A 27,309-nucleotide genomic window follows, 5' to 3' on the forward strand; every position below is an offset into this window, starting at 1 on the left:
GATAGCTACTTTATTTCCAACATTGTATTATATATTACTAGAATTTAGCGCTAGATAGCTCTATACCTGAGCAGTTATATAGTTTTAGATGTTTCTACTATGTAAGAAGTTTTCAATCTGAATTGTCAATTGATAATTAACTTAAATTTTTGTACATATATAAACCTAGGGTATTGTATAAACTTATACAGAGATATTTGGAGGTATTATGTAATGGTACTTGATACGTATTAGAATGCTTAATCTAATAGTTAACAAACACTTTCAATTTTTATGGAAGTTACAAAGCGAAAAAGGAACTATTGAAGAATTTATGAGTGAGCCCCAAAAAATGGGTGCAATTTACTGGGGACTTGGAAGTATGGAGATCATTTCTAAAACTCTAGATAAGGAAGATCTTGATGCTTTTTGTAAGCAGAAAAGGGGGATATTAGAGTTCATTATGAGCTGTCAAGTTGCAATAGGTGACTACAATGGTATGATTGGTTTTAGCCCAAACATTGGATATGAACCCACTATTGTCTCTACGCATTATGCAATACTATGTTTGTGCATATTAGGAGAGACACATTTGATTGACAGTGAGAGTTTATCAACATGGATTGCTTCACTACAAAATGCTGACGGATCTTTTAGGGGAGATATGTATGGTGAATGTGACACTAGATTTAGTTATTGTGCACTATCTAGTTTAACTATTTTAAATAAGCTTGACAAGATCCATTTGGAAAGATGTCTCAATTTCCTCTTACGTTGCTATAACCTTGATGGTGCCTTCGGTTCAATACCATGTTCTGAGTCTCATGCAGCATACACATTTTGCTGTGTTGCATCTTTAGCTTTATTAAACGCTTTGCATTACATAGATATTGAAAAACTTGCTTTTTGGCTCTGTGAAAGGCAACTCGCTTGTGGAGGTTTTAATGGCAGGCCCGAAAAGGCTCCGGATGTTTGCTACTCTTGGTGGATCTACTCAGTCTTATTTATTATTGGTAAAACACATTATATTAATAAGCTAGCTCTTGAAAAGTACATTTTAAATGCCCAAGATATTGAGGAAGGTGGTATTTCCGATAGACCTGGGGATATTTCCGATGTTTTTCACACTTTTTTCGGACTGTCAGCGCTATCTATTATACAAAAAAAAACAAACCTTAAGAAAATTGATCCTATCTTTGCAATTCCCTCTGTTTGCATTCGGAATCTGAATATAACCTATTTAGGGATTGAATCAGAAGATGAATTTATTGAAGATACCCTTTATTAGGATATGAACCTGATATTACAGTAAATATACCCAATATGAATAGTTCTTTAAATATATCTATAATTCGAAGTTAAAGAGAGACATTAGTTAATTTAAGCAATCTTTTCTTCCTTAGGTAATCATATCTAATATACTAATTTGAAATTTAGTACTTTACTCGGAAGTTATAAAAAGTATATCCTAGTTTTCACTAGTATTGTTTCGATACTTTTTAAGTACTTATTTGTATACGGTAATAAAAAAAATATTGCTACATTACCTTTTGTTAGTGTGACTTTATTATCTATATTTACACTTCTTATCTATCCTGCAAGTAATTTCACCTCTATGCATGCTCCCATTCACTTTTCTTACCTCTGGACTGTACTCTTGTCTCATATATAGGCGCCAATATAAATGTCCCATATTTGGTATAAAAGGATTGACACAATTGCCGGGATTGGCAGTTCCAGGCTTTCTACTGCAAAAAGAAGTGATACCCAACATTAAAAAGTAAGAGTATTCTAGATAATTATAAATAATTAACTAAAGGACTGAAAGATCGGGATTTCTATTTTTATTAAGAGATCCAGCATCAGTTTGGTAAATACTTAGACTTTGAAGACCAGGTTTGGCATGGACATTTGGGACTTTGTAAAATCGTGATCCTTAAGTTTTTATACAAATACAATGGATATAAATGAGATTAGCCTGAGACTAAGGAACTTTGACAAAAGAGATATAACCGAGGAGATCATTTTTTTGACAAGTATTCGTGACCATATAGACGTATATACTTTAGATCCTACTGTCTACTCTACTTTTTTAAATGAATGTTTAGGAAGTATAAGATCTATTTTACTACTGAGAGATTCAGCCCAAAATTCTGAATATACTAAGGCTAGAATATTGTGTATGGAAATATTGACTTTGTTACCTCAAAATGAGGTATTATCAAATTATTGTTTAGATTTAGCACAACTGTGTCTGCATCTGCTTGATCGAGACACTGATGATATAGGTATTTTTGCAATTAGGAATTTGGTTTTTCTATACAGGAACTATACTAATGCATTAGATAATGTGGTGGAGTCCTTACTGGGATTTTCATCTAGACTATGTACAGATATTCAACAGAGTTTACCACAACTGATTCAGGAAGTAGTATCTGACCATAAATCTGGAGTGGCTTCTCAGGGACTGGCTGGAGCAACGCAAACTGTATATAATCTTAACTCAGACTCTAATGATTCGTATGGTGGACTCCCTATTAGACTAGAGAGTAACTCTTCTGCTTTGGGGGATGATACAGACAATTTATTCTTAAGAGGGAGTTTTTCTTCAAATACTTTACCCGATTTAAGTGACTTAACAAACCCTGTTCGCTCGAGTGTACATCGCAATACAGTTGGAGGAAGTTCTCATCACCATACTAGCTGGAGTTCGACTATGGTTTTACCATGTCACAGGTCTTTAAGGATTTTGGTGGAGCTCCCATTAACTTTATTACATATATTTCAATTATATCCTCACTATATGGAGAGATATTTTGCTATTTTTGCCCCAAATTTGGTATCATGCTTGCATATTGCAACCTTATTTCCTCGTGATTTCATCCCCAGAATTTCAGCAGTATCTCAACAACAGTACAATTCTAGACTGCAGCAACAATATAGTCCAGACTATGTTCCAGATATAATGCAATCAACAAACTACCGATCTTTGGTACAAGATTACATAGTTACCTGTAGCAAAATAATCTTTTGGTTTACCCACTTTTTCAGAGGATTCACTCAAGAGGATCACATAGTGGATACTTTGAGACAGACACAGGCTTCATTTATTCAGGGTTTCATTGAAGTTTTGCTATTGTGTCCAGCTCATTGCTTGCATCAAAGACGCGAAATTTTAGTTTGTTTAAGGAATATACTAGGTACTGATTTTAGACAGGGATTTTACTCAAAAGCAGATGTTTTACTGGATGAAGTTGTCCTAATTGGACAGGGCAGAACTGGGTATGAGACAATCAAGGTTTTATCTGCTGCTATTATTCATGAGTTTCTGGTTTATCTTCGTCTAGAATATTCCTTTAATGCATACAATAACATAAATTCTGATGGGTTCTTAGATATAATTATGAAATGTCTACATTCTCTAACTAGAAATATATTGGATACACAACTTCCTCTGCCAGCTCAACATTACTGCATACGTTCTATTGCTTTTCTTCCAGATATTCTTAAAAAGGAAGGGTTCTTACCTAACAACAACCAACGAAATATTGTGATAAGAGATATATTATTGGTAATTTTATGGGCATTTTCACTGAAAATTCATCAACTTCGAAGACAAATATATAACTTAGTTATAGTAGCTTTAAATGGTGATATTTCTTCATTTTTATGCTTAAATAGTAGTGTTATTTCTAGCACTCCTTTGAAACCTACTCCAGATGATATATTAAGTGAATTTGAAAATATATATAATGTTGGCCATTGGTTAGATAAAGCATTTTCTTATGCAAATACACAATTAGGACATTGTAGCGTTTCTCTTTTAGGTTCGAGTACTCTATCACATGGTATAAATCAAGAGACTAAAACTATTACATACACTAATTCTAGGCCATTGGTTATCGATGTTTTAAGAGAGCTAAGGCCAATTATAAGAGCTGTGATTATTGGTGTTAGACAAACTATTTTCCATATTACTACGCTTAACAGAGTAGGTTTAAATGTAGGGTTAGGAACAAGTGGATCAGGAACAGCTCATGGATCTTCTAATCTTGATATTACACGGTACGATGTTCGTAAATTGGCTCAAGGAGTACCTTTAAATGAATCAGAAAGTAGATTAGTTCAACAGATTTTCGTTGAAGGTATAATTTGTAGCGTCGAATATAGCTTGAGCTTTCAATCTACAACTAATAATACAAGTCTTTTTAATATTGAAGAGGGAGGCCATGAGTGTCAGATTCTCTCAACTTGTGCAGTTCTTCCAAATACATTAGCAACTACGGGGATTCAAAATTCATCGTCATCCTTATCAATTATGCCTGAAGAAAAGGATTTACTTGAACTTCTTGCATCTACAATGTGTTATATCCACCCTCAATCTTTTGGTGACATCATACAAGCGACATTCCCTCTTCTTTTTGAATGGTCAAGCACTATGAGTCCTCAAGTAGCTCTTATATTTCACTATTGGGGACTACAACAACATGTAGCAAAGACATTTTATGAAGCTGTTCTCCCACATTTGATAACAAAAATGGATTCACTTATGGTGGAACCCGAATCAGAGTACAAGAATCTCCGTAAAGATGGTATTTCCCCATTGCAAATTCTCTCTAAACAAGCAGATGTAGACAAATCTCGTGGTACACTCACAGGAAATTCTTCTCAACCCTCTTCCTTGCCTGGAATTCCTACTGTGAGTACCTCTATATCTATGTATCCTACTGATCATCATCAGTTAAGCCTATCACGCTTTGCTGTGGATCCGCATATTGATAATGTCTCTTTGCACTCCAAAATTCTGTATTCTAGAGGACGTATATCATACTTTGGATCCAATATTGGTAGTATTAATAATAGCCAATCGAAATTCCAAATTATAGATCCAAGAGATGATCCATTTAATGTAATCCAGTTTGCTCCCACAGCAGCACCCCATGGTAATCCTCCAAATCATACCTTTTCATTTGATATTCTGACTCAGGATATAAATATATCACTTTTGCAACTCAACAAACAACTTGTCAACCTACCCCTTCCAGATACTTTTATTTATGGAGCACGATCAAAGAACAGGGAATATACAAAAAACTGTGATAATTCATTACCTTGCAAACAAGATGATAATGAGATTGCATATAACAAAGATTTAGAAACAAGCAATAGTACCTTTTCCAACACACATTCTGCACTGAATTCTATCTCCTATTGTTCATATTCAGGAGGAATAGCTGCAATTCTGGTTGTAACTCGTCTACTTAAACAACTATTCAGATTTATAGGCCAAAGTCCCCAATTTGAGACTATTCTACAGCCTTATGTCGCAGATTTATGTGTTAAGTGCACAACTCTAGCATCCAGCTATCCAAGTAATACATTTTACTTATCAATATTGCGCTCCCTTTTTAGAAGTATAACACCTGGTGGAAAAGCATCTGGTATTTACAAGGAGTTCCTTAGTATACTACCTTGGTTTCTAGATACAACAATTCGAATGCAAAAGATCACATCATCACCTTATAGAGAAGTCTGGTTAGAAATATCTTTGACAGTACCTGCTAGATTGAAGTCATTATTACCATATATGGGTCAACTTGTAGACCCTATGCTTAATGCTCTAGAAAGCAATGATCCGGAACTTGTTCTGCTTGCTTTGAGAAGTCTTGACCTATGGATTGATAATCTTCACCATGACTTCCTTTATCCTATTTTGACAAACTCTCTACATCAACCTCATAGATTTCAAACTAGACCTTGTATTTTGGTAACACTTTGCAAATTATTACGTCCAGCTCCCCCAATCCCTTTACCTGCAGCTCAAGTTTTATTTTATAACTTTCCTAGGTATCATAAGAATAATAATTTATCATTTTATGCTTTACAATCAATTGCATTTCAACATGCTACTTTGGTTGGTAGAATTCTAGGTAAATTGGGAGGTAAGAATCGTTGGTTCTTGAAGGATGCAGCAACTTTAGATATTAGCAAACGCAGACAGCAGGCCTTTTATTCTTTACCCTTATCAATAAACAAGATCAATGGTTCAATCCAATTAAAAGAAATGAATCTGAACTTCAAAAGTGAACCCTTACCTATGATCTCACTAGATGACACTCTAGAACATATTTTTGCATTACTGTCTATACAAAACACCAGCCAAGATAACCCTGGAACTTCTAAAATAATCAAGGATATGAGTATAAAATACATCAAATACATTCTAGTGAACTACTTAAACTTATTTTGGTCACCTATTCCCTCTAAAGAATCCATTGAAGCTTACTTTAATGAACTAAATTTGTATCTTTCTAACTGTCCTCATATTATTGAGGATCCTACATCAATATTCTCTGTAGATTTTGTAAAGCTTATAAATCCAAAATTATTTCATTCATTCGATAAAAATCTGGAACTTTTTGTAAAAACTCTTATACTAGGAGTATCTGTAGATCCAGAACTAAGAGATAAGTGCCTTCTACTTTGTAGTGGTTATAAGACATTTGTTGCCATTTATTGCGCATCAAGAATCTTCATTCCAGACAACTGTAACTTAAATATTTACTGGAATCTTACAAGTATTGATCCTGTCAGTCCCTTTTTATCTGGATTATTTGAGATACTCCAAGTAAACTCTATTATTTTATCCTCTACTGCCTATTTAGCATCATCATCAAAAACTGCAATGGATATCTTGTGTCAGTTAGTAGAGACATTTTATATTCTTGTGAGTCATTTTCCAATGAAATACCAACAAAAAGCCCTTCAAACTAACCAATTACCTGTCTTATTAACTACCAATTTGGTGAAATTATGTTATCAAACTCTGTGGAGTAAGAAAATAGCTGGATGTTTACTGTTAGTAGAAATTTTAGCTAGATTTCCTCCAATATGGGCACAAGAATTCTTTATTCAAATAATAGATGGACTATTTTTCATATCAAAGGATTCTGGGGTAGATACAAACCCTTGTGGAGAAAGATGTGCTGAAGATGCACTAGAAACTTTAATATATTCTGTATTTACAGGTTTCAAACCAAATTTAAGGAAGTCTGATGGGTCTTTTATTATTGATGCTATTCCATCATTAACAAATGGTTTTACTGTATCATCACATCGACTATCTCTCTTATCTGGTGAAGGGATATCTACAATTTTACCAGACTGGGAAGAATTGCTAGATCTAGTCAATAAAACCAAAAAATCAAAGAAAGAAAATCCTTCACAATGGTGGCCAAATACTAGTAGGTTTTATATGGAATTATTACTAGATTCAGACAATATGAGCTTCATGGATTGTCCAATAAGAGATTCCTTGATAAAGAGCATTGAAAAACCTCCAAGTTCAGAGCTATATATAATTAGGAAACACCTTCATCATATATGTATGGTAACTATTATTCCTAATATTCTATCTCTCAAACCTTCATGTCGCAGAATGGCACAGAAATGCCTTGTCTTTTTGGCAAATGCTACAGGTGTTTCCGTAGCTACTCTTTTGAATATTAGCTTCACAAGCGGTAATGAGGGGAATTCTTCGCTTTCTACATCTTCATCTTGTATTACTTCTAATACAATTCTACAGCTGTTGCTTAGCAGACTACAGACAAAATTGATATCAACTTGTAGCACTCCATATCAGCTAGCCTTTATAGATGCATTGTGTTTTCTAACATCATTAAGGCCATATCCACTGGGAATTCCCTCTACAGTAATACGAAGATTTGTTGAAGATATATTGGTAGTAGTTAGGGATGAAATGGATTCAGATTTGGGTGATAGCTCTCAACAAAAAAACACTGGGCTAAACTCAAGCATCCCTACTGCAAGTTCTATGAGGACAAACCCTACTACTAAGAAGCATAGAGTAGAGGTTCAAATTCGTTCAATTAGATTCCTCAAACTTGTTTTGTTGCATCCAAGTTGGTCAGAATATTTAAAAAGTAGAGTTTCCTCTTCTTTATCAGTACCTGTTTCAACAAACACTTCTCCTGCAACAGGTCCAACACACTTAAACAATATTCCATATCACCACCAACCTATGGCTTCTACATCTTCTGTATCGTCAGCCCCTCCCACTCTATATACTTCAGGAAATATTCCTGGAACCCCCCAGATTCCTTATAATTCCAATACAATTTCAACAAATTCATCTACATATGGAACTACTAACACTTCTTTAGCTCCTCAATCAAACAATTCTATGGGTAGAAATTCTGAGGAACTAAGATGGAGAATTATTGGGATTCTATTCCGATGTGTTACAAGAAGAGATCTCGAGGTTTGCATGGCTGCTCACCATACTTTGAGAGTTATTGTTAGAATAGAGCGTTTTGTAAATAATCAGCAGATTTTAGCGAGTGGTAATATAGCCCAGTATGAACTGTTACCGGAAGATCAACTTCGACACTGCTTGCGTCCTGTTCTAGTTCACTTAGCATCAGCTACAAGATTGACAGTTCACGTTTTGCAAGGCTTAGCTAGACTTTTAGAACTTCTCTGTTACTGTTTCAATGTAACTTTGGGTGAAAAACTCTTACAACATCTACAGAGACTTTGTTGGCCAACCGATATACAACGAGACCAGATAAACACCACATCATCTATGTCTACATCATCATCTTTGAGACAACCCACCAACAATTTATTGGGAAATCAGGATCCAAAAAAGTATGAAGAGGACCTCTACATGGCAGTAGCAATGGTGTGTGTTTTTCACCTGTTACCTCAAGGATCGGATGAATTTGTTGCAAAGGTAATTGGCACTATTCTGGGAACTAGAACTTTTCCAGGTATAGATGGGACAGCAAATGGGCAATCATCTCTTTCATCCTTCATTAACTGTTATATAACCACAATGACTCTTTCATCTCCATTTAGACTTCCTTTGGCCTTATTCGCAGTTCATTCATCTCAATCTGTGGTTTCATTCCTCATACAACAGCTAGCTTCAGACAAGTATGCAAATCTATTAATTGATTTAATCAAGATGCCTCCATGTAGTGTTGTGAGGGTGAAGTTATATCAGTTAAGGATGCAATTAATGGAAGCGACTGTAAATAGAGTTTTAGAGGAAGCTGACAGCTTAGAAGGTAAGGGTGTAGACACAATTGTAACTATTTCATCTTCATCTATATCAGGACAATCTCTACCTCAATCAATCCCAGTTGTTCCTGCGTTTACAGAGGCATATAGCTGTACTTGGAATGGAATTAGAGTCCTTAGTTCTCTTTGTGAGGAGTGGCCAAGTCTTCTCATAATCGATTTTCTTGAATATTATGCAACTAATAATAAGTCAGTTCTGACTATTATCGATACTCTTTTAACACTATATAATACTATATATAACCGTTTGATTGTCCTCACAAAAAGTGGAGGAATATCCCCACATGGTAACTTTGAAAACAAATTTGAACTAGCATTAACTTATCAAGGCACTGTTTCTTGGCAGCACCCCTGGAGTTTTTTCCATTCTCAAGAGTGTTTGTCTTTATTTAAGATGTTAATTGGATTTTATTCTGAAACTAATGCTCTTGAAGGCATACCTGGTGATGACTTTGTTTCAGTTCAAAATGGTGTGAATAGTCCGGTTATTTCTCCAAATTATACAAGTATCGGAAGTGATATTATTGAAGATATAGAGGCTGTATTAAATTCTATGGATAACGTATTAAACTACCCTAGGCAAACTCCTGGGAGTGAGACTGAGCGCAATATTGTAGGAATGTCCGGATCATTAGGAGGTTCTTCCTCCAATTTGTCTCCAGGTTCTGTTATGCTTGGAGCAAATTCCCAACCTTCCCATATAAATACTTCATATACATCTTCAAATCCTTCTAGTGTATCATCATATCCTTCTTCGGAATTTGTCTTATCTTTACTAAAAAAAACAATTCATGGCTCTGATGTTAAGGCTCACTTGAGAAGAAGGAGGATAGATGTAGTCTTAACTATTGCAACACTATTTGGTACAAGTTCTACTTTAGATAATGGCCCACTTCGTGATTTTCTTATTTGTAAAGTCCCTAGTACTATGACTATACAAGAAAAGCGTCTTCTTTTTAACCAACTAATTCAACGTTATTATCCAGTTAATCCAAATCTAGATGTCTCTTCGATATTACCTGGAACTCAGGTAGCTTGTATTCAACTTATACTGATTCCTTTATTAGAATACGAGTTTAACAACTGCAACACAAACAATACACCAAAACTAAAGGAGAATACTACTTCGGCAACAAAACATGGAGATGCAAACTCAATACATGCTACTTCTCATTTTAATGAGTCATGTTGGCTAAATGATGCTATATGTGAAGGGATTGTGACTAGAATAATTTTACCTAGCTTGGAAAGAAGCAATATTCCTTTATATGGTACAACAGGACTTAGTGCGATTGATGATCCTTTAAAAGTAGAAATTTTGAAATTACTTATTTTACTAATCAGAAATCCACAATGCAGTGAGGTTTTATCAAATAATAGAAAGCGTATAATCAAGAATGTTTGGAACATTTTGCGCACTGAGTCATCAATGCTCAAATCTTGGGGTTATATAACAATGTGTTTCTTTGTAAGTAAGTATCCTTTTCCTGACAAGATTTTGTTTTCAATACTAGTTGCTTTAACAAGACTTTATGGAGTATCAGAAGTAAGGTTGACAGTCCGTAAAGCTTTAGATCTGTTTATTCCAATAATGTATAACTTGAAACCTTTGGGTGAGAGTGATGCGATTACATCTTTAGCATCTAATACACAATCTGCAGCAGAAACAATTTCTGGAACAAGTGTTGACATTGCACGTCAAAATTCACTGAATCTATCTTTTTCGTTAGTACCCTCTCCTCCAAGATTAGCAATTTCCGAGAAATCTCCTGAAATAATGCTTTCAAAGTGGTTAAGGTTGATGATTGCAATTTTAATTCAAGATAGCTATAACCTTCCTTTACCTCAACAACTCTTTCATTGGCACATAGTAATACAACATAGTCACATTTTTGTTCATGAAAGTGTTTATTTATTCTCTCCCATTCTATCTACAGTTACCAAACTTTTGTGGAGTTATGGTAGCTTGGCTGCAAGTTCTGATACTTCAAGACGAACATCGAAAATTGGTCATACGGGTGACTCTGCAGTGTTAGGAGAAAATTCTGAGAATTCAAGAGATAATTCAAAAGATAATTCAAAAGATAACTCAAGAGAAATTCCTGGGGGCAGACTAGCAGATTGCTCAGGACAACAAACAGAACCTGCTTCAACAAGTTCTACATCTAACTCATCGGGATTTTCACACAATCTTCCCTTACTACCTGAAATTAGACGTGGGATTTATGATATACTGCTAGTTTTGACAGACTGGATATGTATCAACCAAAGTTACGTAGAGTCTGAAGAATGCAGAATAGATGGAGCAAGCATACAACCTGAATATAAGAAGCGGAAAGTGGGGACTTATCAAAGCAATAAAAGTTTAAAACAGGAACTGGAATTCTCTCAAGAAAATTCCGGAGTTTTATCAATATTAAATTGCACAATTGATGTTTCTAGTATTTCCCAGTTATCTAGTCTGTTAATTAAGCAATCTGGCACAACAAATATCTCAATGTCGAGTTTAATTATAACATCATGGTTTCGTTTGGCCCTACTATCTTGCAATACTGATCACTTGATGGTTAGTAAGTGTTTTACTCAAATGGCAAGGATTTTAAAAGTGGAACCAAATTCAAAAATTCAACTTAGTTGGTTGGATCTTGGATTTCCAATTCCATCTTTTAATACAGTTAATAACAAAAATAGTAGTCGCTCACAAAGTTATGGTAATCAACCTAATTTATCTGCTGGATTTGTAATTACTTACCAATTAACATTATTAGCTGGTTTACAAGTTATATGCATGTATCAATCTTTCCCTGTTATTATTCTCCAATTGGACTGTTTCTTAAAAGTATTGGAACCAGTTTTTATTTCTACTGAAAAAGTCACTATAGACTCTCTTTACACATTTTTATGCAAAATACTTCAAATATTACCATTACCTTCAAAGCAACTGCAATTTATTTTGCAATACAAATACTCTACTAGAGAACATTCTAAAGATCAAGTTAGCATATCTGTAGAACCAAATACAATTCCAGTTCCTAACCCTGACTTGTCATCAATAACAAAGGCATCTTCAGTAGATTTAATTAGTAATTTATCCTCCAACAATCCCATCGAAGAATCAAGTCAAGCAAAGGCTAGTAAAGTAAATATTGAAAGGTATAAGATACAATTTTCCAAAATGTATCCACCAGATAATCGAATTGATTCCTTTTATACTCGATTAATTGATATTGCAATAGCTGGGTTATGGTCATCTATTGATGGTGAGTCATCGATGTTACCTCCATTTAATCCTGTTCAACCCATAGCAATAGGCTCTACTAGGAATAATATGTACACATCTTCAAAACATTATGTTTCTTTCTATACTGGTGTTAAATGTATAATGAGTTTAATGACAGTAGGAGCCTTTAATCCAACAATTACTTCTCATATTGATTGTATGACTGCTCAAACTTCTGTGCCCTCTACAGCATCTGATCTAACTAGTTCTACAAACCAGCACCCAGTTGGTATAATTTTTTTATCATATATGTCTGATTTAATTATTCATGTACTAGAAAATATTCTAGCACAGATATCTAATTCTACAATACCATCTTCATCAGTGGTGCAATCAGGTCTCATACCAAATGTAGCACCAACTTCAAGCCATAATCGGTTACCTTTAAATACAATTCAAAATTCCTCTTCAGCTACAATACTATCAACTTCATCTAATAATTACTCTAATTCCAGTATTCTATTACTCTTACAATCTTGTGGAGAACTCTTTCATATCTTGCTAATGACTCCTGAAGTAACTTGGTATACCTTAAATAGCAAAACTTCACAAAATCGTTTAATTAGTTTGGTAAGAGACTTTGGTCTTATACCACTTCAAGGTGGTATAATTCATATTCTCATTACTATTATTGGAAGGTGGATGTATAGAAAACCATTTATAATATCAAATTATTTGGCTCAAACTTTGAATTTAGATATTAGCTTATCAACAAATTCTACCACTAATTCTCCCTCCAGAGATCCAAAGTATTCTAATAATACGGGTGATAGAAGCAAAGTCAAAGTTTTATACCTTGATGATATTATTAAGGTATATTGTGATTTATACAATTGTACTGTATCTGAAGATACTGAATCATATATGTCTTCCTCACAGAAACCATTATTTACATTCAGATATGAACTTATTTTGAATTTACTGACAAGCTGGTCACTTATATGTGATCGACATAGACGTCATGAAATTCATCTTGCATATCATTTATTAGTAAGTACTATTTTATTAGAAAGAGAGGAGGAGCTCAACAAGCTTAAAAACCATGATAGTAAACAAAATAGTGTAGCAGGTGATATAGCGAGTGTCGGTGAAATTTCTATGACTACATCAGCTGAAACTATCAACATGAAAAATTCTGGAGATAACTCAGAAATCCACTTAGAGGATCGCAGCAGTAATTACTCTGTAACGGGTATAGATCCAAAACTCATCATGATTCTTGAACGATGTGCCTTATTAGGACTGGCATCTCCTCACCCCATTATTAAAGAGAAATTTTTGACATGGTTTGATAATAAACTTCCAAGAGATGTGCAGGGTAGACTTCACTTTTTACTTACATCTTCAAGTTTTGATGTACTTGCAGAGAGGTTTTATATATGTCAATTTCTAGAACTTCTTATTCCAGTTATAAAGATAGATCCAATCATTAATGGCAATGACAAGATTCAGAGAAATAGCAAGGATAGGTCTGAAGATTCCTACAAATTCCCTCCTATACTACCTGAAATTATGTATGAACATATGAACATGGCAATGAATAAAGCAAACTCAGACACTAAAAAGAATCAGAAAACATACTCTCCTTTTGAATGGTGGGAATTTAGAACCTGCCTGAAGACTTTAGATGGGATTTCGGAATTTGGATACACTGATACTAATGACTTAAGAGGAAATTCGGAAGATCAGAATAAATATGTGTCATTACTTCAACCTTTTAGAGACTGTTCTGAAAATAGAAATACTACAGATAAGCATATACACAACTCGGATAAAAATAAAGATGAAATTACATTTGGATGTTCACATGCGGAGTACTTAAGCTTATCTTTGTCATCTTTGGAAGATCTTAACAAGTTTCTGAATAAAGACTCTTTATACTATAGCAATTCCATAATTTCAACTTTGTTATTCTTTGCAAATACTAGCGAAACACTAGCTATTAAACTGTGGAATTGTATCTTCCCTTGGATATGGGATAACTTTGATCCTAAAAAAAGAAATTTACTGACCTTAGATATTATTGATTTGCTATCTAAAGAAAGGCACCACCGTGTAAGTTCAGCAATGCCTTCTGAATGGACAGTTCCTTGCGTTATTATGGAGAGTCTTCTTATGTGTGAATCACCTCCAGAGCTTCCTAATAGTTTATTACTACATCTAGCCACCAGACTTAGGTGCTGGCATACTGCAGCGAAATACTTAGAAATTCAAACTAATTCTGAAAAATTTGGAATATTGAATAAAGAACAGGTGATATTAAACGAATATACATCTATGAGTAGTCAAGTTGATGTAACAAATAAAATAAACAACTATAAAACCCTTAATTCTGTTTCAACAAATGTAGGTAATATGAACTACTTAGTACCCCAAAGTTTGGCTTTATCTCCTGCAAATCCGTGGAGTGTTTTGGCTGAGATATATGGACAATTACAAGAAGAAGATGTTGTCATTGGAATAAAGAGGACATATTCCACTTGTTTAGAAACACATATTGGACTAGCTTTAATGCAACAAGCTGAGTGGAGTAAAGCTCAGGAAATATTCTTTAAAAATCTAGACTCTATATACAACTCATCAGCTCTGATAGCAGTTAACTCGAGAGTAGTTGATTCTGAGCTGGATAGAATTAACACAAGTCTCCAAAACTCATCAGATTTGGGTGTTATCTCTCAGAATTATCAAGGCCTAGGAGGATCTATTGGACAATCAAATTCCCAAAATTCTATCGAAAACTTTTCAAATACAATACCTCAACAAGAGATAGAATCATTTTCATTTCAGACTAACACCAGGTTTCAGATTCACGATAAAGTTACTACTATTTCTGATCTCTATAATGTGGCTACTTCTAATATCTCCTCAAGTCTATCTAATGAGACACTTATTTGGATTGATAGTTGGGTTTCCTGTGCTAAGCATCTTAATCAATGGAATACTTTAAATGAATTCGCTAAGGAACGAAAGAATCCTCAATTGCAGCTTGAATGTTCATCAAAATTGCAAGACTGGACTCTTGTAGAAAAACTTGTGAATAAATACTTCTTACACAATCCAGTCACAAAGCTTTGTCAAGCTTATCATTCATTACATGACTTACTGTTGGGATCATCTAATACTAATTGTTATCCTCAGAACTCTTCGGGACTTCAACAAAATCAAAATTACCCCCAAAATTCCTCTAATTCTGTAGGAGGAAGGATTTCAAATACAATGAATTCAACTAGATCTAAGCTTACTGAATTTGAACGGCATTGTTCAATTGGATATAAAACAGTTCTGAATTTTTGGGCCACACTACCTAGTATCGTATCTAACTGTCATATTCCCTTACTACTGAACTTTCAGCAGTATATAGAACTTCAAGAAGGTTTTAGGTTATCTTCAGATATTGAACGTAAGCTTTATCAAGATTTAGGTTCTCAAATAACTGCTCAAAACATAATAGGAGGGAATATTTCTTCTAGTAATGGCCCTGTGAGTTCTAGTAGTAATTCAGGGAACTTATCAAATGTGGGACATACAAACTCTGCAAATATTCCTCAGTATACATCTTCTTCTATAGGTTCTTCACCTGGATATTTTGAAGCTAGAATGCTAAATGTATGGCGTGATAGATTACCGAATAAGTGGGATAGTATGATATTATGGAATGACCTTTTTGTATGGAGAAATTTTGTATTTTCAATTATTACAAATCTGATTAGCAAATCAGACACTTTGTCATCTCAAGCAAAATCCCTTTGGCCAAGCTACTTACAGGATATGCCATGGACAATGATTAAGTTTGCATCTATTGCAAGGAAATCTCATAGGCTCCCAGAGGTCTCTGTAGCTTTATTACAAAAGTTACAAAATCATCTCCAAATATCGGGAGGAGATGCTTACAGAGCTGAGACATTTCTGGCAACTTTAGAGAAGGTCAAACTTTGTCTTTCAGATAATTCCCAACTTCGCACAGGATTAAATATTCTTAATATGACAGATTTCCAAAAGTGTCCAGAACCTTATTTTGATGAATATAGAGCGGAACTACTGCGTTTGAAGGGAGTAATTACAAATAGACTTTATCCAAACTACTATATTGATGGAGATAGCACATCTGGTGGAATTCGCATAGATGTGGAGCATACTAGTAATAGGGGAAATACTGATAAAGTTTTAAACTCCTCTCTACAATCAGGTTCTTCAGCCCCCCCATACAACCCCTCATCAGTATCAAATCCTTCCCAAGTTTCAGCTCTGTCTGTATCTACCTCATCTGTAAACTCCGAAATAGTAACATCTTCTATGGTGAGGGTAAATGTAGACCTTCTTTCCTCACTTAAGGTATATCCTCTCTTTGCTAGAGGTTGGATAACCTGGGCACAATATACAGATAGACTCCTGTATATCCACCAGAATATGAGCTATGCTGTTAATGCAGTTATTTCTTACCTAATGGGAATATACTTAAGACCTGATAAATATTCGATTTTAATTTCTAGGGTACTTTGGTTACTTCCGCATGATTCTCCTGAAGGTAAATATCTTTCCTTAGCATTTAAGAAATACTCTGATTTCCTTCCGTGTGCCGTTTGGCTCCCTTGGATACCCCAACTTATTGCTGGTTTGGACAGAATTGAGGGGAATGCACTATTACCTATATTAAATAAAGTTGTAGTTGTTTTTCCTCAAAGCATATACTTTAACCTACGATGCAACTATTTAGAGAAGCGTGAAATGGCTCACTTATATTGGTCTATATCTTGTAGTGAATCAAATTCATCATCTTGTATGAATATTGGACCACCACCTCCAATCTCTTCTGGGGTCTATCCTCCCTTCATTACAGTTGGAAGGCAAAGACTTGAATCCCTTATGAATACTTGCAGGATTAGACACGGAGCTCTCACTCTAGCCCTTGAACATTGGGTTGAAGATCTTGTTTTACATTGTAAACCAGATCCTGTAGATGAGTTATTATGTGCAGTTAGAACTCTGTTTCAAATGACTATTGAGGTTGTACCAAATTTAATATCCCAAGTTTCAGATAATGCATCATTTTCAGATTTCTCATATTTAGATCATTTCCCTTCTGTTGGTATCCAATTCCTTGAAAATAATATAATAAAGAGATATGAACAGCTTTTACAAAGGCCAAATAGTGGGAATAATTCTACTTTACAAAGGGCGAAAAATATTATTGGACAATTTTGGAACGAGTTTAAAGATGATTTCAAAGTATACAAAGCAAATATAGGAGACTCTAAATTTTGCTATAGAGTACCGAGAGATTTAACCCTGGACTTTGTTCTTGAAAAGTTGAAGAAGTGGAAAGACTATCTTGTTAGGCTTACTGAGAAATCGAATACACCTCAAAATAGGCCCTTACTTCCGGAATTGTCACCTACTCTATGTGATCTTTTTCATAGAATCAATATTCGAATAGAGGTCCCAGGACAGCATCTTAGAATTTCCTCTGAAAGTTTATATCTAAGAAACTTTGCTGTTTTGGAGAATATGAGTAACAACAACAATCCCATTGGAGGAGTGATATACCTTGAGAGAGCATTACCAATTGTGGAATCTATTACAAGACAATCGTACACACTTAGGAGAATAGGTTTTCTTACTTCAAGTGGAAGTATAATTTACTTCCTTGTTCAGCCTTATAGTGGTTTGCAACAAAAAGTTGAGGAAAGAATTATACACTTGCAAGTTGCTTTGAATACCCTTCTGTACAGATATAAAGAGACTAGAGCTAGAAATATATCTTTTGCAATATTACCTTGTATACCATTACATCCAAGATGTAGGCTTGTTGAAGATACTGGGAATAAAAAGAGTTTTGCAGAAATTGTAGAATCTGGAGGAACTGCAATTCCTAGATATGAAATAGTTAGAGATCTAGATCTACCTTTACTTTTACATAGAAGACTACTCAATTGCCTGAGAAATAAACGAAATATAGAGAATATAAGAAATGTTAAAGAAGGTAATTTCAAAGTTAATGGTAATTACTCAAGCAATTTTAATAGTGGGATATCATCTGGATCAATTAATAATATAAATGCAATAACAACCAATAATTCTGACTATCAAAGTAATTCGAACTTTGGGAATGGTATTACCTATTCAAATTTGAATTTGTTTAATCTTAGTCAACAAGACTATATTAATGTGTACAATGAAATTTGTGAAAATTGGGTTCCAAAAGATATCCTTAAGAACAGTTTACTTGGAAATATAAACTCTTCGGATCAATCATTTATCTTTGTAAAACAGTTTACTACTCATGTTGGGGTATTGTCTATATTTTCTTACATCTTAGGTGCTACAGATGTTACTCCAAACAAGATGTTTGTCTCTCTTGATACTGGACAAGTATATCAATCGGAATTAAAGTCATCGTATGTATCGTCTACACTACTAATTGATAGAATTGAAAAAGTCCCATTCAGACTAACCAGGAATATGCAATCCCTTATGGGTCCGTATGGAAAGAATGGAATCCTTCCTGGTGTTATGTTAGCATTTGCTCAATGTCTACAGAAATATGAATTTCACGTTAGGAACTTATTATGTTCACTATTAAGAGATGACTTATACGCACTTTCAATGCATAGAGCCCTTCAAGTAACAACGAATTATGTAACTCAACAACAAAAAAATCCAAATGTCACTAATACAGAGATACAAAGTAATCCAAGTGTGCATAATGGAGCAACTGTTACGAACTTGCAAAACATGTCACGCTCACAATATCTTGGAGTTCAGCATTCAAATATTACAAGTGATACATTACCACCAAATATTAACAATTCGGCTACAAATAATAATCAACCAATACAAAGTTCTGCAAGCTCGAATTTTATGCATACTGTACAGCAAAAGCTACTTACAAATGCTGATGTACGTGAGAAGGTTGATAGAAACGTAAGAAGAATGATGGAAAGGATCGCCATTTTGACAAATCCAAGGCCAATAACTGATCAGACTGTGCTCATAGATAAGAGTATTCTCGAAATTATTTCAAGTGCAACAGACACGAAAAATATAGCTTTGATGAAAACAACATGGATGCCATGGATATAATCAGCACATTAATAATTAACATGAATTAGCTCTAATAAAGATTGATTCTCAAAGTTTTTTACACCAATTCATCTAATATAACACGCTATTTATAGTTATTTGTATTCTTTTCAAAATTTAGCTAGTTTAATCAGATATCTAATAAACAACTGATTTTAGTTCTTAATACGCTATATCTCATATTGCTTATGATTATTACTTCGAGGAGCTATTCACTGTAGAGTCTGTACATATAGCCTGAGCATAGTTGTCTTTGCAAATATCTTCTAACAATTTTACGATAGATAAAGTTTCAGGATCCATTTTAGGTATTAAACTCTTGTCAGCAATAATAGTTTGTAAGAATGAGTCCGGTAAAAAATCAGGTATCTCATGTCTTGCTTTTGGTTCATGCCTTCTTTTACATTTAGGACCGAATTTGCAAAATCCAAGAAAATATTGAGCGCATAATGGTGTTTCGTCTGCCTTATGTTTGAATGGGCAATTCCCCAATGCTTCATCTACACATACTCCATATTTTTGGTATGTGAAACATGGTGGCATTCTTTCATAGTCATACTGATGTAAAAAATCACAAAAGTCACCTTTCATACACATATTACGAATCCAGTGACGACAAACAACTGAATGACGTCCACGAACATTAGGATCATGCCTTGTCACTGATTGATTCTGTAGTAAACGTAATTTTTCATCTTCCATACGCTCAATAACCTCCTCCACATATAATACATCCTCCTTTGGCATCTAATACTCGTTAGTATTATATTTTAAAAAGAAAAAAGATCACAAAAAAACTGTTATAAAGATTGGGCGCAAGGGCACAAGTGCCTGCAATAATTTAGAAGTTATGCAAATTCCCCATTCTAATATTTACATTTTAAACTGATTGTGGATTATCAATTATAGCTTTAGCAACAATATTTAGGCGTTGTTCAGCATTTAATATCTGTTCCATTTTCTGTGTCACATTCTGCAGCAATTCAACAAATTTATTTGTAGTACTTAAACAAATACTTGCTGCTACATTCATTTGATCTATCTTTATTTCCTCAGAGTGCAAATCCTGATTAAAACTATCCTTTCCTTTCATAAGCATAGTTTCAGGTAAGTTAGTATTAGTATCTATATTTTCTTCCAGTATGTTCATATTCAGTATATCGTTTAGCTTTAGAGTCTCACTTCTTATTCTAGTCTTCAGTTTATCAGGATATTCTTTCCAAAACAGTTTTAAGTCTTCCAATAGTTTCTTTTGTTCATGAATCTTGTCATTAATTACAGATTTTAGTAAAAATACATCAGTTAGTGGTTCAATTTCTTGCTCTGTTTTTTTTACAATATCTGATTCGTCCAGTTTTATCTTCTCTTTCATCCAATCTGTATCATATATTAGACATTTTTGTAAGTTATTAAATATTCCATTCTCTCTTTCTATCATTATCTTCCTAATCATTTCACACTTTCTTGTGCTCTTAATTTTTTTTTCAGTGTAGATTACAACAGCATCTTTAAAAATATTTCTATATGGTTCAATCATTTTTAAGCTGATTTTATTCATTTGGTCTATTGAGTATGGTGATTTTTGATATCTCTTGTTCAACCTTGGTATTACTCTAATCACTGGAGGAGCTGATTTACGAGATGATTTTGCAGCTTTCCTTACCTCAAAAACTGCAGGAGAATGTACAGAATAAGTAGCCTCTTCCATAATTCTAAATTTCAACTTTTTTTTGTCTTTTCTTCGTAATTTAAAATATATTTTTTGGAATTATTTTAGTACTTGACAAATCCGTCCTGCAAACTTTGATTGCAAACACTATACCTTATTGAATTTGGTTTTTTTTTCGACTGAAGATAACTAAATTTGTTCTAGTTCTTTAATATAGATAATTCCTGGGAAAAAACTATCCAATAAAATTTTCACTAGGGAATAAAAAATTTTATATACCGGTATTTGCATGCAACCTCAAATGTGTCCACATGCAGATTTTTTAAAAAAGGAAAATTACAAAATAAGATTTTTTTTTATTTATTGTAATGAAACAGTCTTAAATGGTCTCTATTCCAAAGTATTTAAAAAAAAATAGAAAGCAAATTGTGGGAAATTAGTCCGGCAACTTCTACCTATTACTATTCTCATTTTTATCCTTATTACTTTGTGTAAAAATACAATATATAAACATTCAGAAGAAATTAAATAAAAGCACTAGAAACTGTTAAAGATGAATTTAAGTGAATTAAAGAGAGTAAGAAGTGGAATTTATGAAGAAAATAGCAATTTATACTTAGACAGCTTAGAAATACCAAAATTAAGAATTAAAGAACACATAGAAGATTCACACCGTATAGTTTTCAGTGATCTAGATGGGGGAATACTTAAGACTATTGATAAAAAAGGCTCAGAAACTTTTCTATTGTGTGTACTTTACTCAATACCACATGATAGCACCAGAGTAAGTACAAAAACGGGTAAAAAATATGCTATTTGGAATATTAGTGATTTAAGAGAGCACAAATGTAAACTTTACTTATTTGATGAGGCATTTAACAAACTAATAAGTGAGAAGCCAGGTTATTTATACTTGATTTTTAATCCTAGTATAATGACTGGTTTGAATTGTAGCTCAATAAGTATAAGCTCTCCAGATCAAGTATTAAGGATAGGAAAAGTTAATGGACTTTCACTATGTAGAGGTATAAATCGAAGTGGGACCACTTGTGGCAATCCAGTCGATATGAATTATCAGGGACCATTCTGTAAATACCATCTTTCTATTAAGACACGGCAGAAAAATGCTGAGATACTGGAGAGAAAGAACAAGGAATTAGGGAAGAAGATTAATTCTAATTTTGTGTATAATGGGTATGATGGGATATTTTTCAGTAGTGAAAAAGTACTATCAAATAACAATACTTTTAATCAAAAAGATAATCTTACAATGAACTATAGGAGGGTTCCAAATTTAAACATTAAAGAAGCAAATGCAATAAAGCAGAAAAATTGTCTCTCACAAGGTTTTAAAAGAAAAAAGATGCACTGTAAGGAGTTATCAGAGAATCAGAAGCAATTTAGGGTACTAGCTTTACAATTTGCTGATGCTTCAATCTCAATGAACAAGAAACATACTGGTGATATCTTGAAAATGCTGGTAGAATTTGATATGACATCTTTAACATTGGAAGATATACATATTACTGGAATCCTAGATTTATTAGTGAAATATGAAGTATCTTGTGAAGATATAGATTTTGCTATAATGGCACTAAAGATCAGATTTAAGATTTGTAACTCTAAAGCCTACAAACCTAGTTTTAGCGTTTCAACTGAAAAAAATTGTATTATAGATATGGATATCAGGGAAAGTTTAGGTATAAATATCGAGACTGTTAGCACAGCTTTATCTACTAAAGATAAAAAAACTGGCTCTGAAACAGCTATAGATATTTCTTGGAAATCCTTACGTAATCGAATTAATGATCGGAAAGAAGATATACAAGAAAAGATAAGTAATCAAGGTGGCTGTAATGCATTAATATCAACTATTCTAGGAGGAAGTATTGAGAATAAATTAAAGAAGCAAAAAAAAAGTTATTCCGAAATATCGAAAATAGATATTATCAAGAGACTTGATGATGCCTTAGCTTTAAATTCCGTATGTGAAGATGCTGTCAAGAAGTACGAATATAAGGTAATACAAGAAAAGTTAAATAAACTGGAGGAAGATGATAAAATCGAACAGTATAGGCAAACTATTAATTCAATCTACATATATAATGCAATCAACTGTAAAATATGCAATACTTGGTCAGAGGGAATTCCTAATTTAAAGTGTAAAGATGATCATGAAGATCAACTTATTTATAATCAAAAGGCATTAAAGGAGTTTTGGATCTGTAAAACATGCCAAATGCGACTTCAAAGCATCTGTGGATATATGATTCCGTACTGTCCAAAGTGCAAGGAGAAAACTCTCGCGAATGTTAGGAGAATATCTATGTACAAAAAGAAAAATGAGCCTGAATTACCTGAGGAATCACTTATTATAAAGGATGGAGAAGTTATTATTAAGCTAAAAGACATGAAACCAGTAGATGTATTGTAATTAGACAAGCTAGCTAATCAATAACATGATAGCAAAATGCGAGATATAAAGAATCTAGGTAAATAGTACATTCAAGTGAATACATGTGAACATTAAATATTAGCTTTTGATATGACTTGATAATTATTTAATAACCTATATATACTGGGTGATCATCCTCATTAAACAAATTAACATCACTTGAATGTCTAATTCTGTGATATGATCTAGTATTGTTGTATCCGCTGTTATTTCTTCTGTAAGTTCTATTTCTATTGTTTTTCTTGCTGTGATAATTTGTCCCATGTGAAAAGTTTAGACCTCTACCACCGTTCATTATAGTTCCTGGGATGATCCTGTCAGGATCTATTTGAGTTCTAAGTTCATCTCTCCACTGAAACCCAGCAGTTCCTCTTCCATAACGCCTATTTTCTAGTATATTGTCACCTGAATCCCAGTCAACTCTAATCTCTCTGCCATCACAATATGACTGGTTTAAAAAGGATACAGCTGCTAGCGCATCTTTATGGTCGTAGTATTGTACAAAGCAGAATCCACAAAATTGAAGAGTTTGCGAGTTTAAACCCATAATTACTTGTTTAACTGGTCCACAAGAATTAAATAGTTCGTATATGATATGCTCTGGAGTGAAAAAGGATAAATTCCCAACATATACAGTTGTAGAATTTGATATCTTCTCAAGCCAAGCTTCTTTAGAATAGTTTTTTTTATCAAAGTATGAATGCTCCTTACCTAGAGAGTGATATAAATGCGACATTTCTCCAGTTATATTGTATGTAATAAAGGAGTCTGTTGGTTTATTATTTACATACTGTATTCAAAAAGAAATAGTCAGTTATTTAGCGCCAAAAATAACTGGTTTTATAAGGTACCAACTAGTTTCATACATTACATGCACACCATCTTTAAATTAGCTTTCTACTTCAGTATATAAGCTAATTTAACATAAATATTTTATTAAAAAAATATTATAGATTGCTTAGAATAGCTCAGGAGAGGTAAATTATCAATTCTATAGATCTTTCTAAATACTTTTGAAGAGACAAAGTTAGATAACATATTGAAATTTGCTAATTATGGTTATTTACTTATATTGATTATATCTTAATTATTTATTTTGTACTATATCTGATCATTTATAAATATATGGGTATATAAATATTTGGATGGCGCTATACATGTGTGCACATATACTACACACAAAGTAGAGGAAATTTCACAAGGTTTAAGTAGTTACAATAAATGTCAAAATAGGTAAATAAAAAGTGTCTAAGAGTTTATTCTTAGAAAGTATTCTCTTATCGTGAAGTTAAAACAGATATGCCTACTCCAAAAGAAAAAAAGCTTGAAGGGCAGATGACATTTGACTGCAACAATGTGAGAGACAATGGTACAACAAGAAAAAAACTACCATCAACTCCAAAAGCATTTGGGCTACCACCTAGATTTAGTGATTCTGTTACAATAGGGACTGTAGATGGGCACAAACTATTAGTGGCAGCTAAAGTCCCTAATAGCGTTATATTACACAAAACAGTATCAACAGCTAACTCAAATGAAAATCAAAAAAAATCTTACAATAAATTGAATTGTCCAAAAGATAATGAGCTTTCACATAGTAGACATTTGATAAAGCTAAATAAAACTCCCAAATCTGTTAAGTTTGGAAAAGAATCAGATTCATTGGTAACCAATACAAAACTAGAGGAAATAAATTCGATTTTCCATTCAGTGAATAAAGATTTAGAAGAATTATCTAGACAAATGTCAATTCATATTCCATTAGATACTGCTAATCGTGCAAGTGAAGATAAATATATAAATTTGACATCATTAGATTTCCAACAATCATCGAATTCAGATAATGTATATTCAGAGAACAAAAGTAAAGGTAGTGCACATTTGAACTTACTTGAGGTATCTTCTATATGTAGCCCAGGAACTTCCTCAGAAATATCCTTAAATAGTGAGATGGAAAATTTTAGTAGTGATAGTAATGTTTCATCTTCAACACATGATAGCTCAGTAACATCACAATCTACCTCTAAATATAACAAAAAGTTCCCACAATTCATTAAGAATCAAACAAATATAATGGGGAAGCTGATACAGAAGTTATCAAACTCTATTTCAGTCTTAAAGGATATGATCTTAGGAAGGGATGATTTCGTTCATATTATTAGAGATCAGATAAGTCAAAGTGATAGTGAAGTTCTGACTTTATCTAAACAAATAGAAAAGATGCAAAGAGATTTGGAACTAGAAATATGTGAAAAAAATAAGTATAAGAATAGTATGAAAAAATTGTTGGTTGGAATACAAGAAGGTAGTGTTCATGGTTCACTAACAAACTATGTTGTGGAGATACAGAGTATGAAGATACAAGAAGAAAGACTTAGATCAAATTTGAGTGAATTGGAATTGACAATAATAAAACTACAGCAAGAAAATAAAAATCTGAATAATGAGAAATTAACAAATAAGGAGACAATTGAAAAACAGGTAGATAAGATTCATCGCTTAAATTTAGTAGTAAATCAAATTACTCAGGAAAAGTTAGAGTTAATCGAAAGTAAAGAATGTCTTAATGAAAAAATGAACGAACTATACGAAATTATAAAGTGCAGAGATGATGAGAATATGATAGCATTTGAAGAAGTAAAGAGATCAAATGAATTAAATGGGGTACTACAGGATCATGTGATGCTGCTAAAGGCTCAACTGGAAATAGAGGCTGAAGACAGGTTAACTACAGAGAAAAAAGCTAAGGAATCTTTAAATGAAGTAGATTCTCTTAAAGAGAAGATCAAATCACTGGAGCATAGAGAAAATATTTTAATGAATGCATTAGAAGATAGTTCATATAGAATGACAGATATTGACAAGGCTCTAGAAACACAGAAGAGAGAATATGAAGCGATTATATCCAAAGAAGATAAAAAATACAATGAACTTTTACATGCATACAAACTTCAGACTGAAAAATTAACTGAGATAGAAGAAAAATTAAGCCAAAAAATCAAGTCAGAAGAAGAATTAATTAAGTGGAATAATGAATTACAAGAAAGATTTGGATCCTTTGAAAATCACATTAGGAGATTACTGGACGCAAGAGATAACGAAATAATACAATTAAACGATTATATGGATAAACAGCTTAAGAAAAAAGATGAAGAAGTGAATATTAAAATACAAGAGTTATGCCGTGTACAACAAAGTAGAGAGAAAAAGTTGATTAACCAAATGCTAGATCAACATGATGGATTTGAGAAACAAAGAATACAGCTTGAGTATGAAATACATGAAATAAAGGATATATACACAAAGAAACTTGATGATACTAAAAAGTTAGAAAGTGAGAAACAGATAAGATTAGCAGAGTCCTTGGCTAATAAAGAGCATGAAATACTTGTAAAAGAACATTTGATTCACGAAATAGACTCAAAAAAGAGTGAAATAGAGAAAGAGCTCTGCAACGTAAAGCAGAGACTACAGGAATTGCAAGATGAAAAGAATGCTACAGTAGAAAAACTATTAGCTTTACAAGAGTGGGGAATTATTATTGAAAGTACTCATGAGATGAATCCCCAATTACAATTGTCTCTAAATACAAGGCTTGAGGAGCTAAGACAAAAAGTAAATCATTTAGAACAACAAGAGGTTTACTTGGCTAATCGAATTGAGCATCACAGTTTAGTCAATCAAGAAGATAATATGCAGTAGAGAGAAAGTCACAGTTAAGGAATATAATTAAAAGTATAC

The 27,309-nt window shown here is 33.3% G+C and overlaps 7 protein-coding genes across 7 annotated transcripts; 4 read left to right on the top strand and 3 right to left on the bottom strand.

Annotated features, from left to right (window-relative positions):
- Positions 1–235: 235 nt before the first annotated feature.
- cand_006590 (prenyltransferase and squalene oxidase repeat family protein) lies at positions 236–1,267 on the top strand (the record flags this gene model as incomplete). Its single annotated transcript, XM_067210900.1, has 1 exon — positions 236–1,267. One exon carries the CDS (start codon positions 236–238, stop codon positions 1,265–1,267), a length of 1,032 nt encoding a protein of 343 aa, XP_067068107.1.
- Positions 1,268–1,936: 669 nt separating this feature from the next.
- cand_006600 (uncharacterized protein) lies at positions 1,937–19,444 on the top strand (the record flags this gene model as incomplete). The annotated part of the gene is made up of 1 exon (XM_067210901.1): positions 1,937–19,444. One exon carries the CDS (start codon positions 1,937–1,939, stop codon positions 19,442–19,444), a length of 17,508 nt encoding a protein of 5,835 aa, XP_067068108.1.
- Positions 19,445–19,639: 195 nt separating this feature from the next.
- cand_006610 (zinc finger domain-containing protein) lies at positions 19,640–20,191 on the bottom strand (the record flags this gene model as incomplete). The annotated part of the gene is made up of 1 exon (XM_067210902.1): positions 19,640–20,191. One exon carries the CDS (start codon positions 20,189–20,191, stop codon positions 19,640–19,642), a length of 552 nt encoding a protein of 183 aa, XP_067068109.1.
- Positions 20,192–20,324: 133 nt separating this feature from the next.
- Positions 20,325–21,152, bottom strand: cand_006620 (uncharacterized protein; the record flags this gene model as incomplete). The annotated part of the gene is made up of 1 exon (XM_067210903.1): positions 20,325–21,152. The coding sequence occupies one exon, from the start codon at positions 21,150–21,152 to the stop codon at positions 20,325–20,327; it is 828 nt and encodes a 275-aa protein (XP_067068110.1).
- Positions 21,153–21,666: 514 nt separating this feature from the next.
- Positions 21,667–23,547, top strand: cand_006630 (uncharacterized protein; the record flags this gene model as incomplete). Its single annotated transcript, XM_067210904.1, has 1 exon — positions 21,667–23,547. The coding sequence occupies one exon, from the start codon at positions 21,667–21,669 to the stop codon at positions 23,545–23,547; it is 1,881 nt and encodes a 626-aa protein (XP_067068111.1).
- A 127-nt stretch (positions 23,548–23,674) lies between these two features.
- cand_006640 (RNA recognition family protein) lies at positions 23,675–24,304 on the bottom strand (the record flags this gene model as incomplete). The annotated part of the gene is made up of 1 exon (XM_067210905.1): positions 23,675–24,304. The coding sequence occupies one exon, from the start codon at positions 24,302–24,304 to the stop codon at positions 23,675–23,677; it is 630 nt and encodes a 209-aa protein (XP_067068112.1).
- Positions 24,305–24,867: 563 nt separating this feature from the next.
- cand_006650 (uncharacterized protein) lies at positions 24,868–27,270 on the top strand (the record flags this gene model as incomplete). Its single annotated transcript, XM_067210906.1, has 1 exon — positions 24,868–27,270. One exon carries the CDS (start codon positions 24,868–24,870, stop codon positions 27,268–27,270), a length of 2,403 nt encoding a protein of 800 aa, XP_067068113.1.
- Positions 27,271–27,309: the final 39 nt, after the last annotated feature.

This window comes from Cryptosporidium andersoni (genome assembly GCF_001865355.1).
Source record: "Cryptosporidium andersoni isolate 30847 chromosome Unknown contig_28, whole genome shotgun sequence".
NCBI classification, from domain to species: domain Eukaryota; phylum Apicomplexa; class Conoidasida; order Eucoccidiorida; family Cryptosporidiidae; genus Cryptosporidium; species Cryptosporidium andersoni.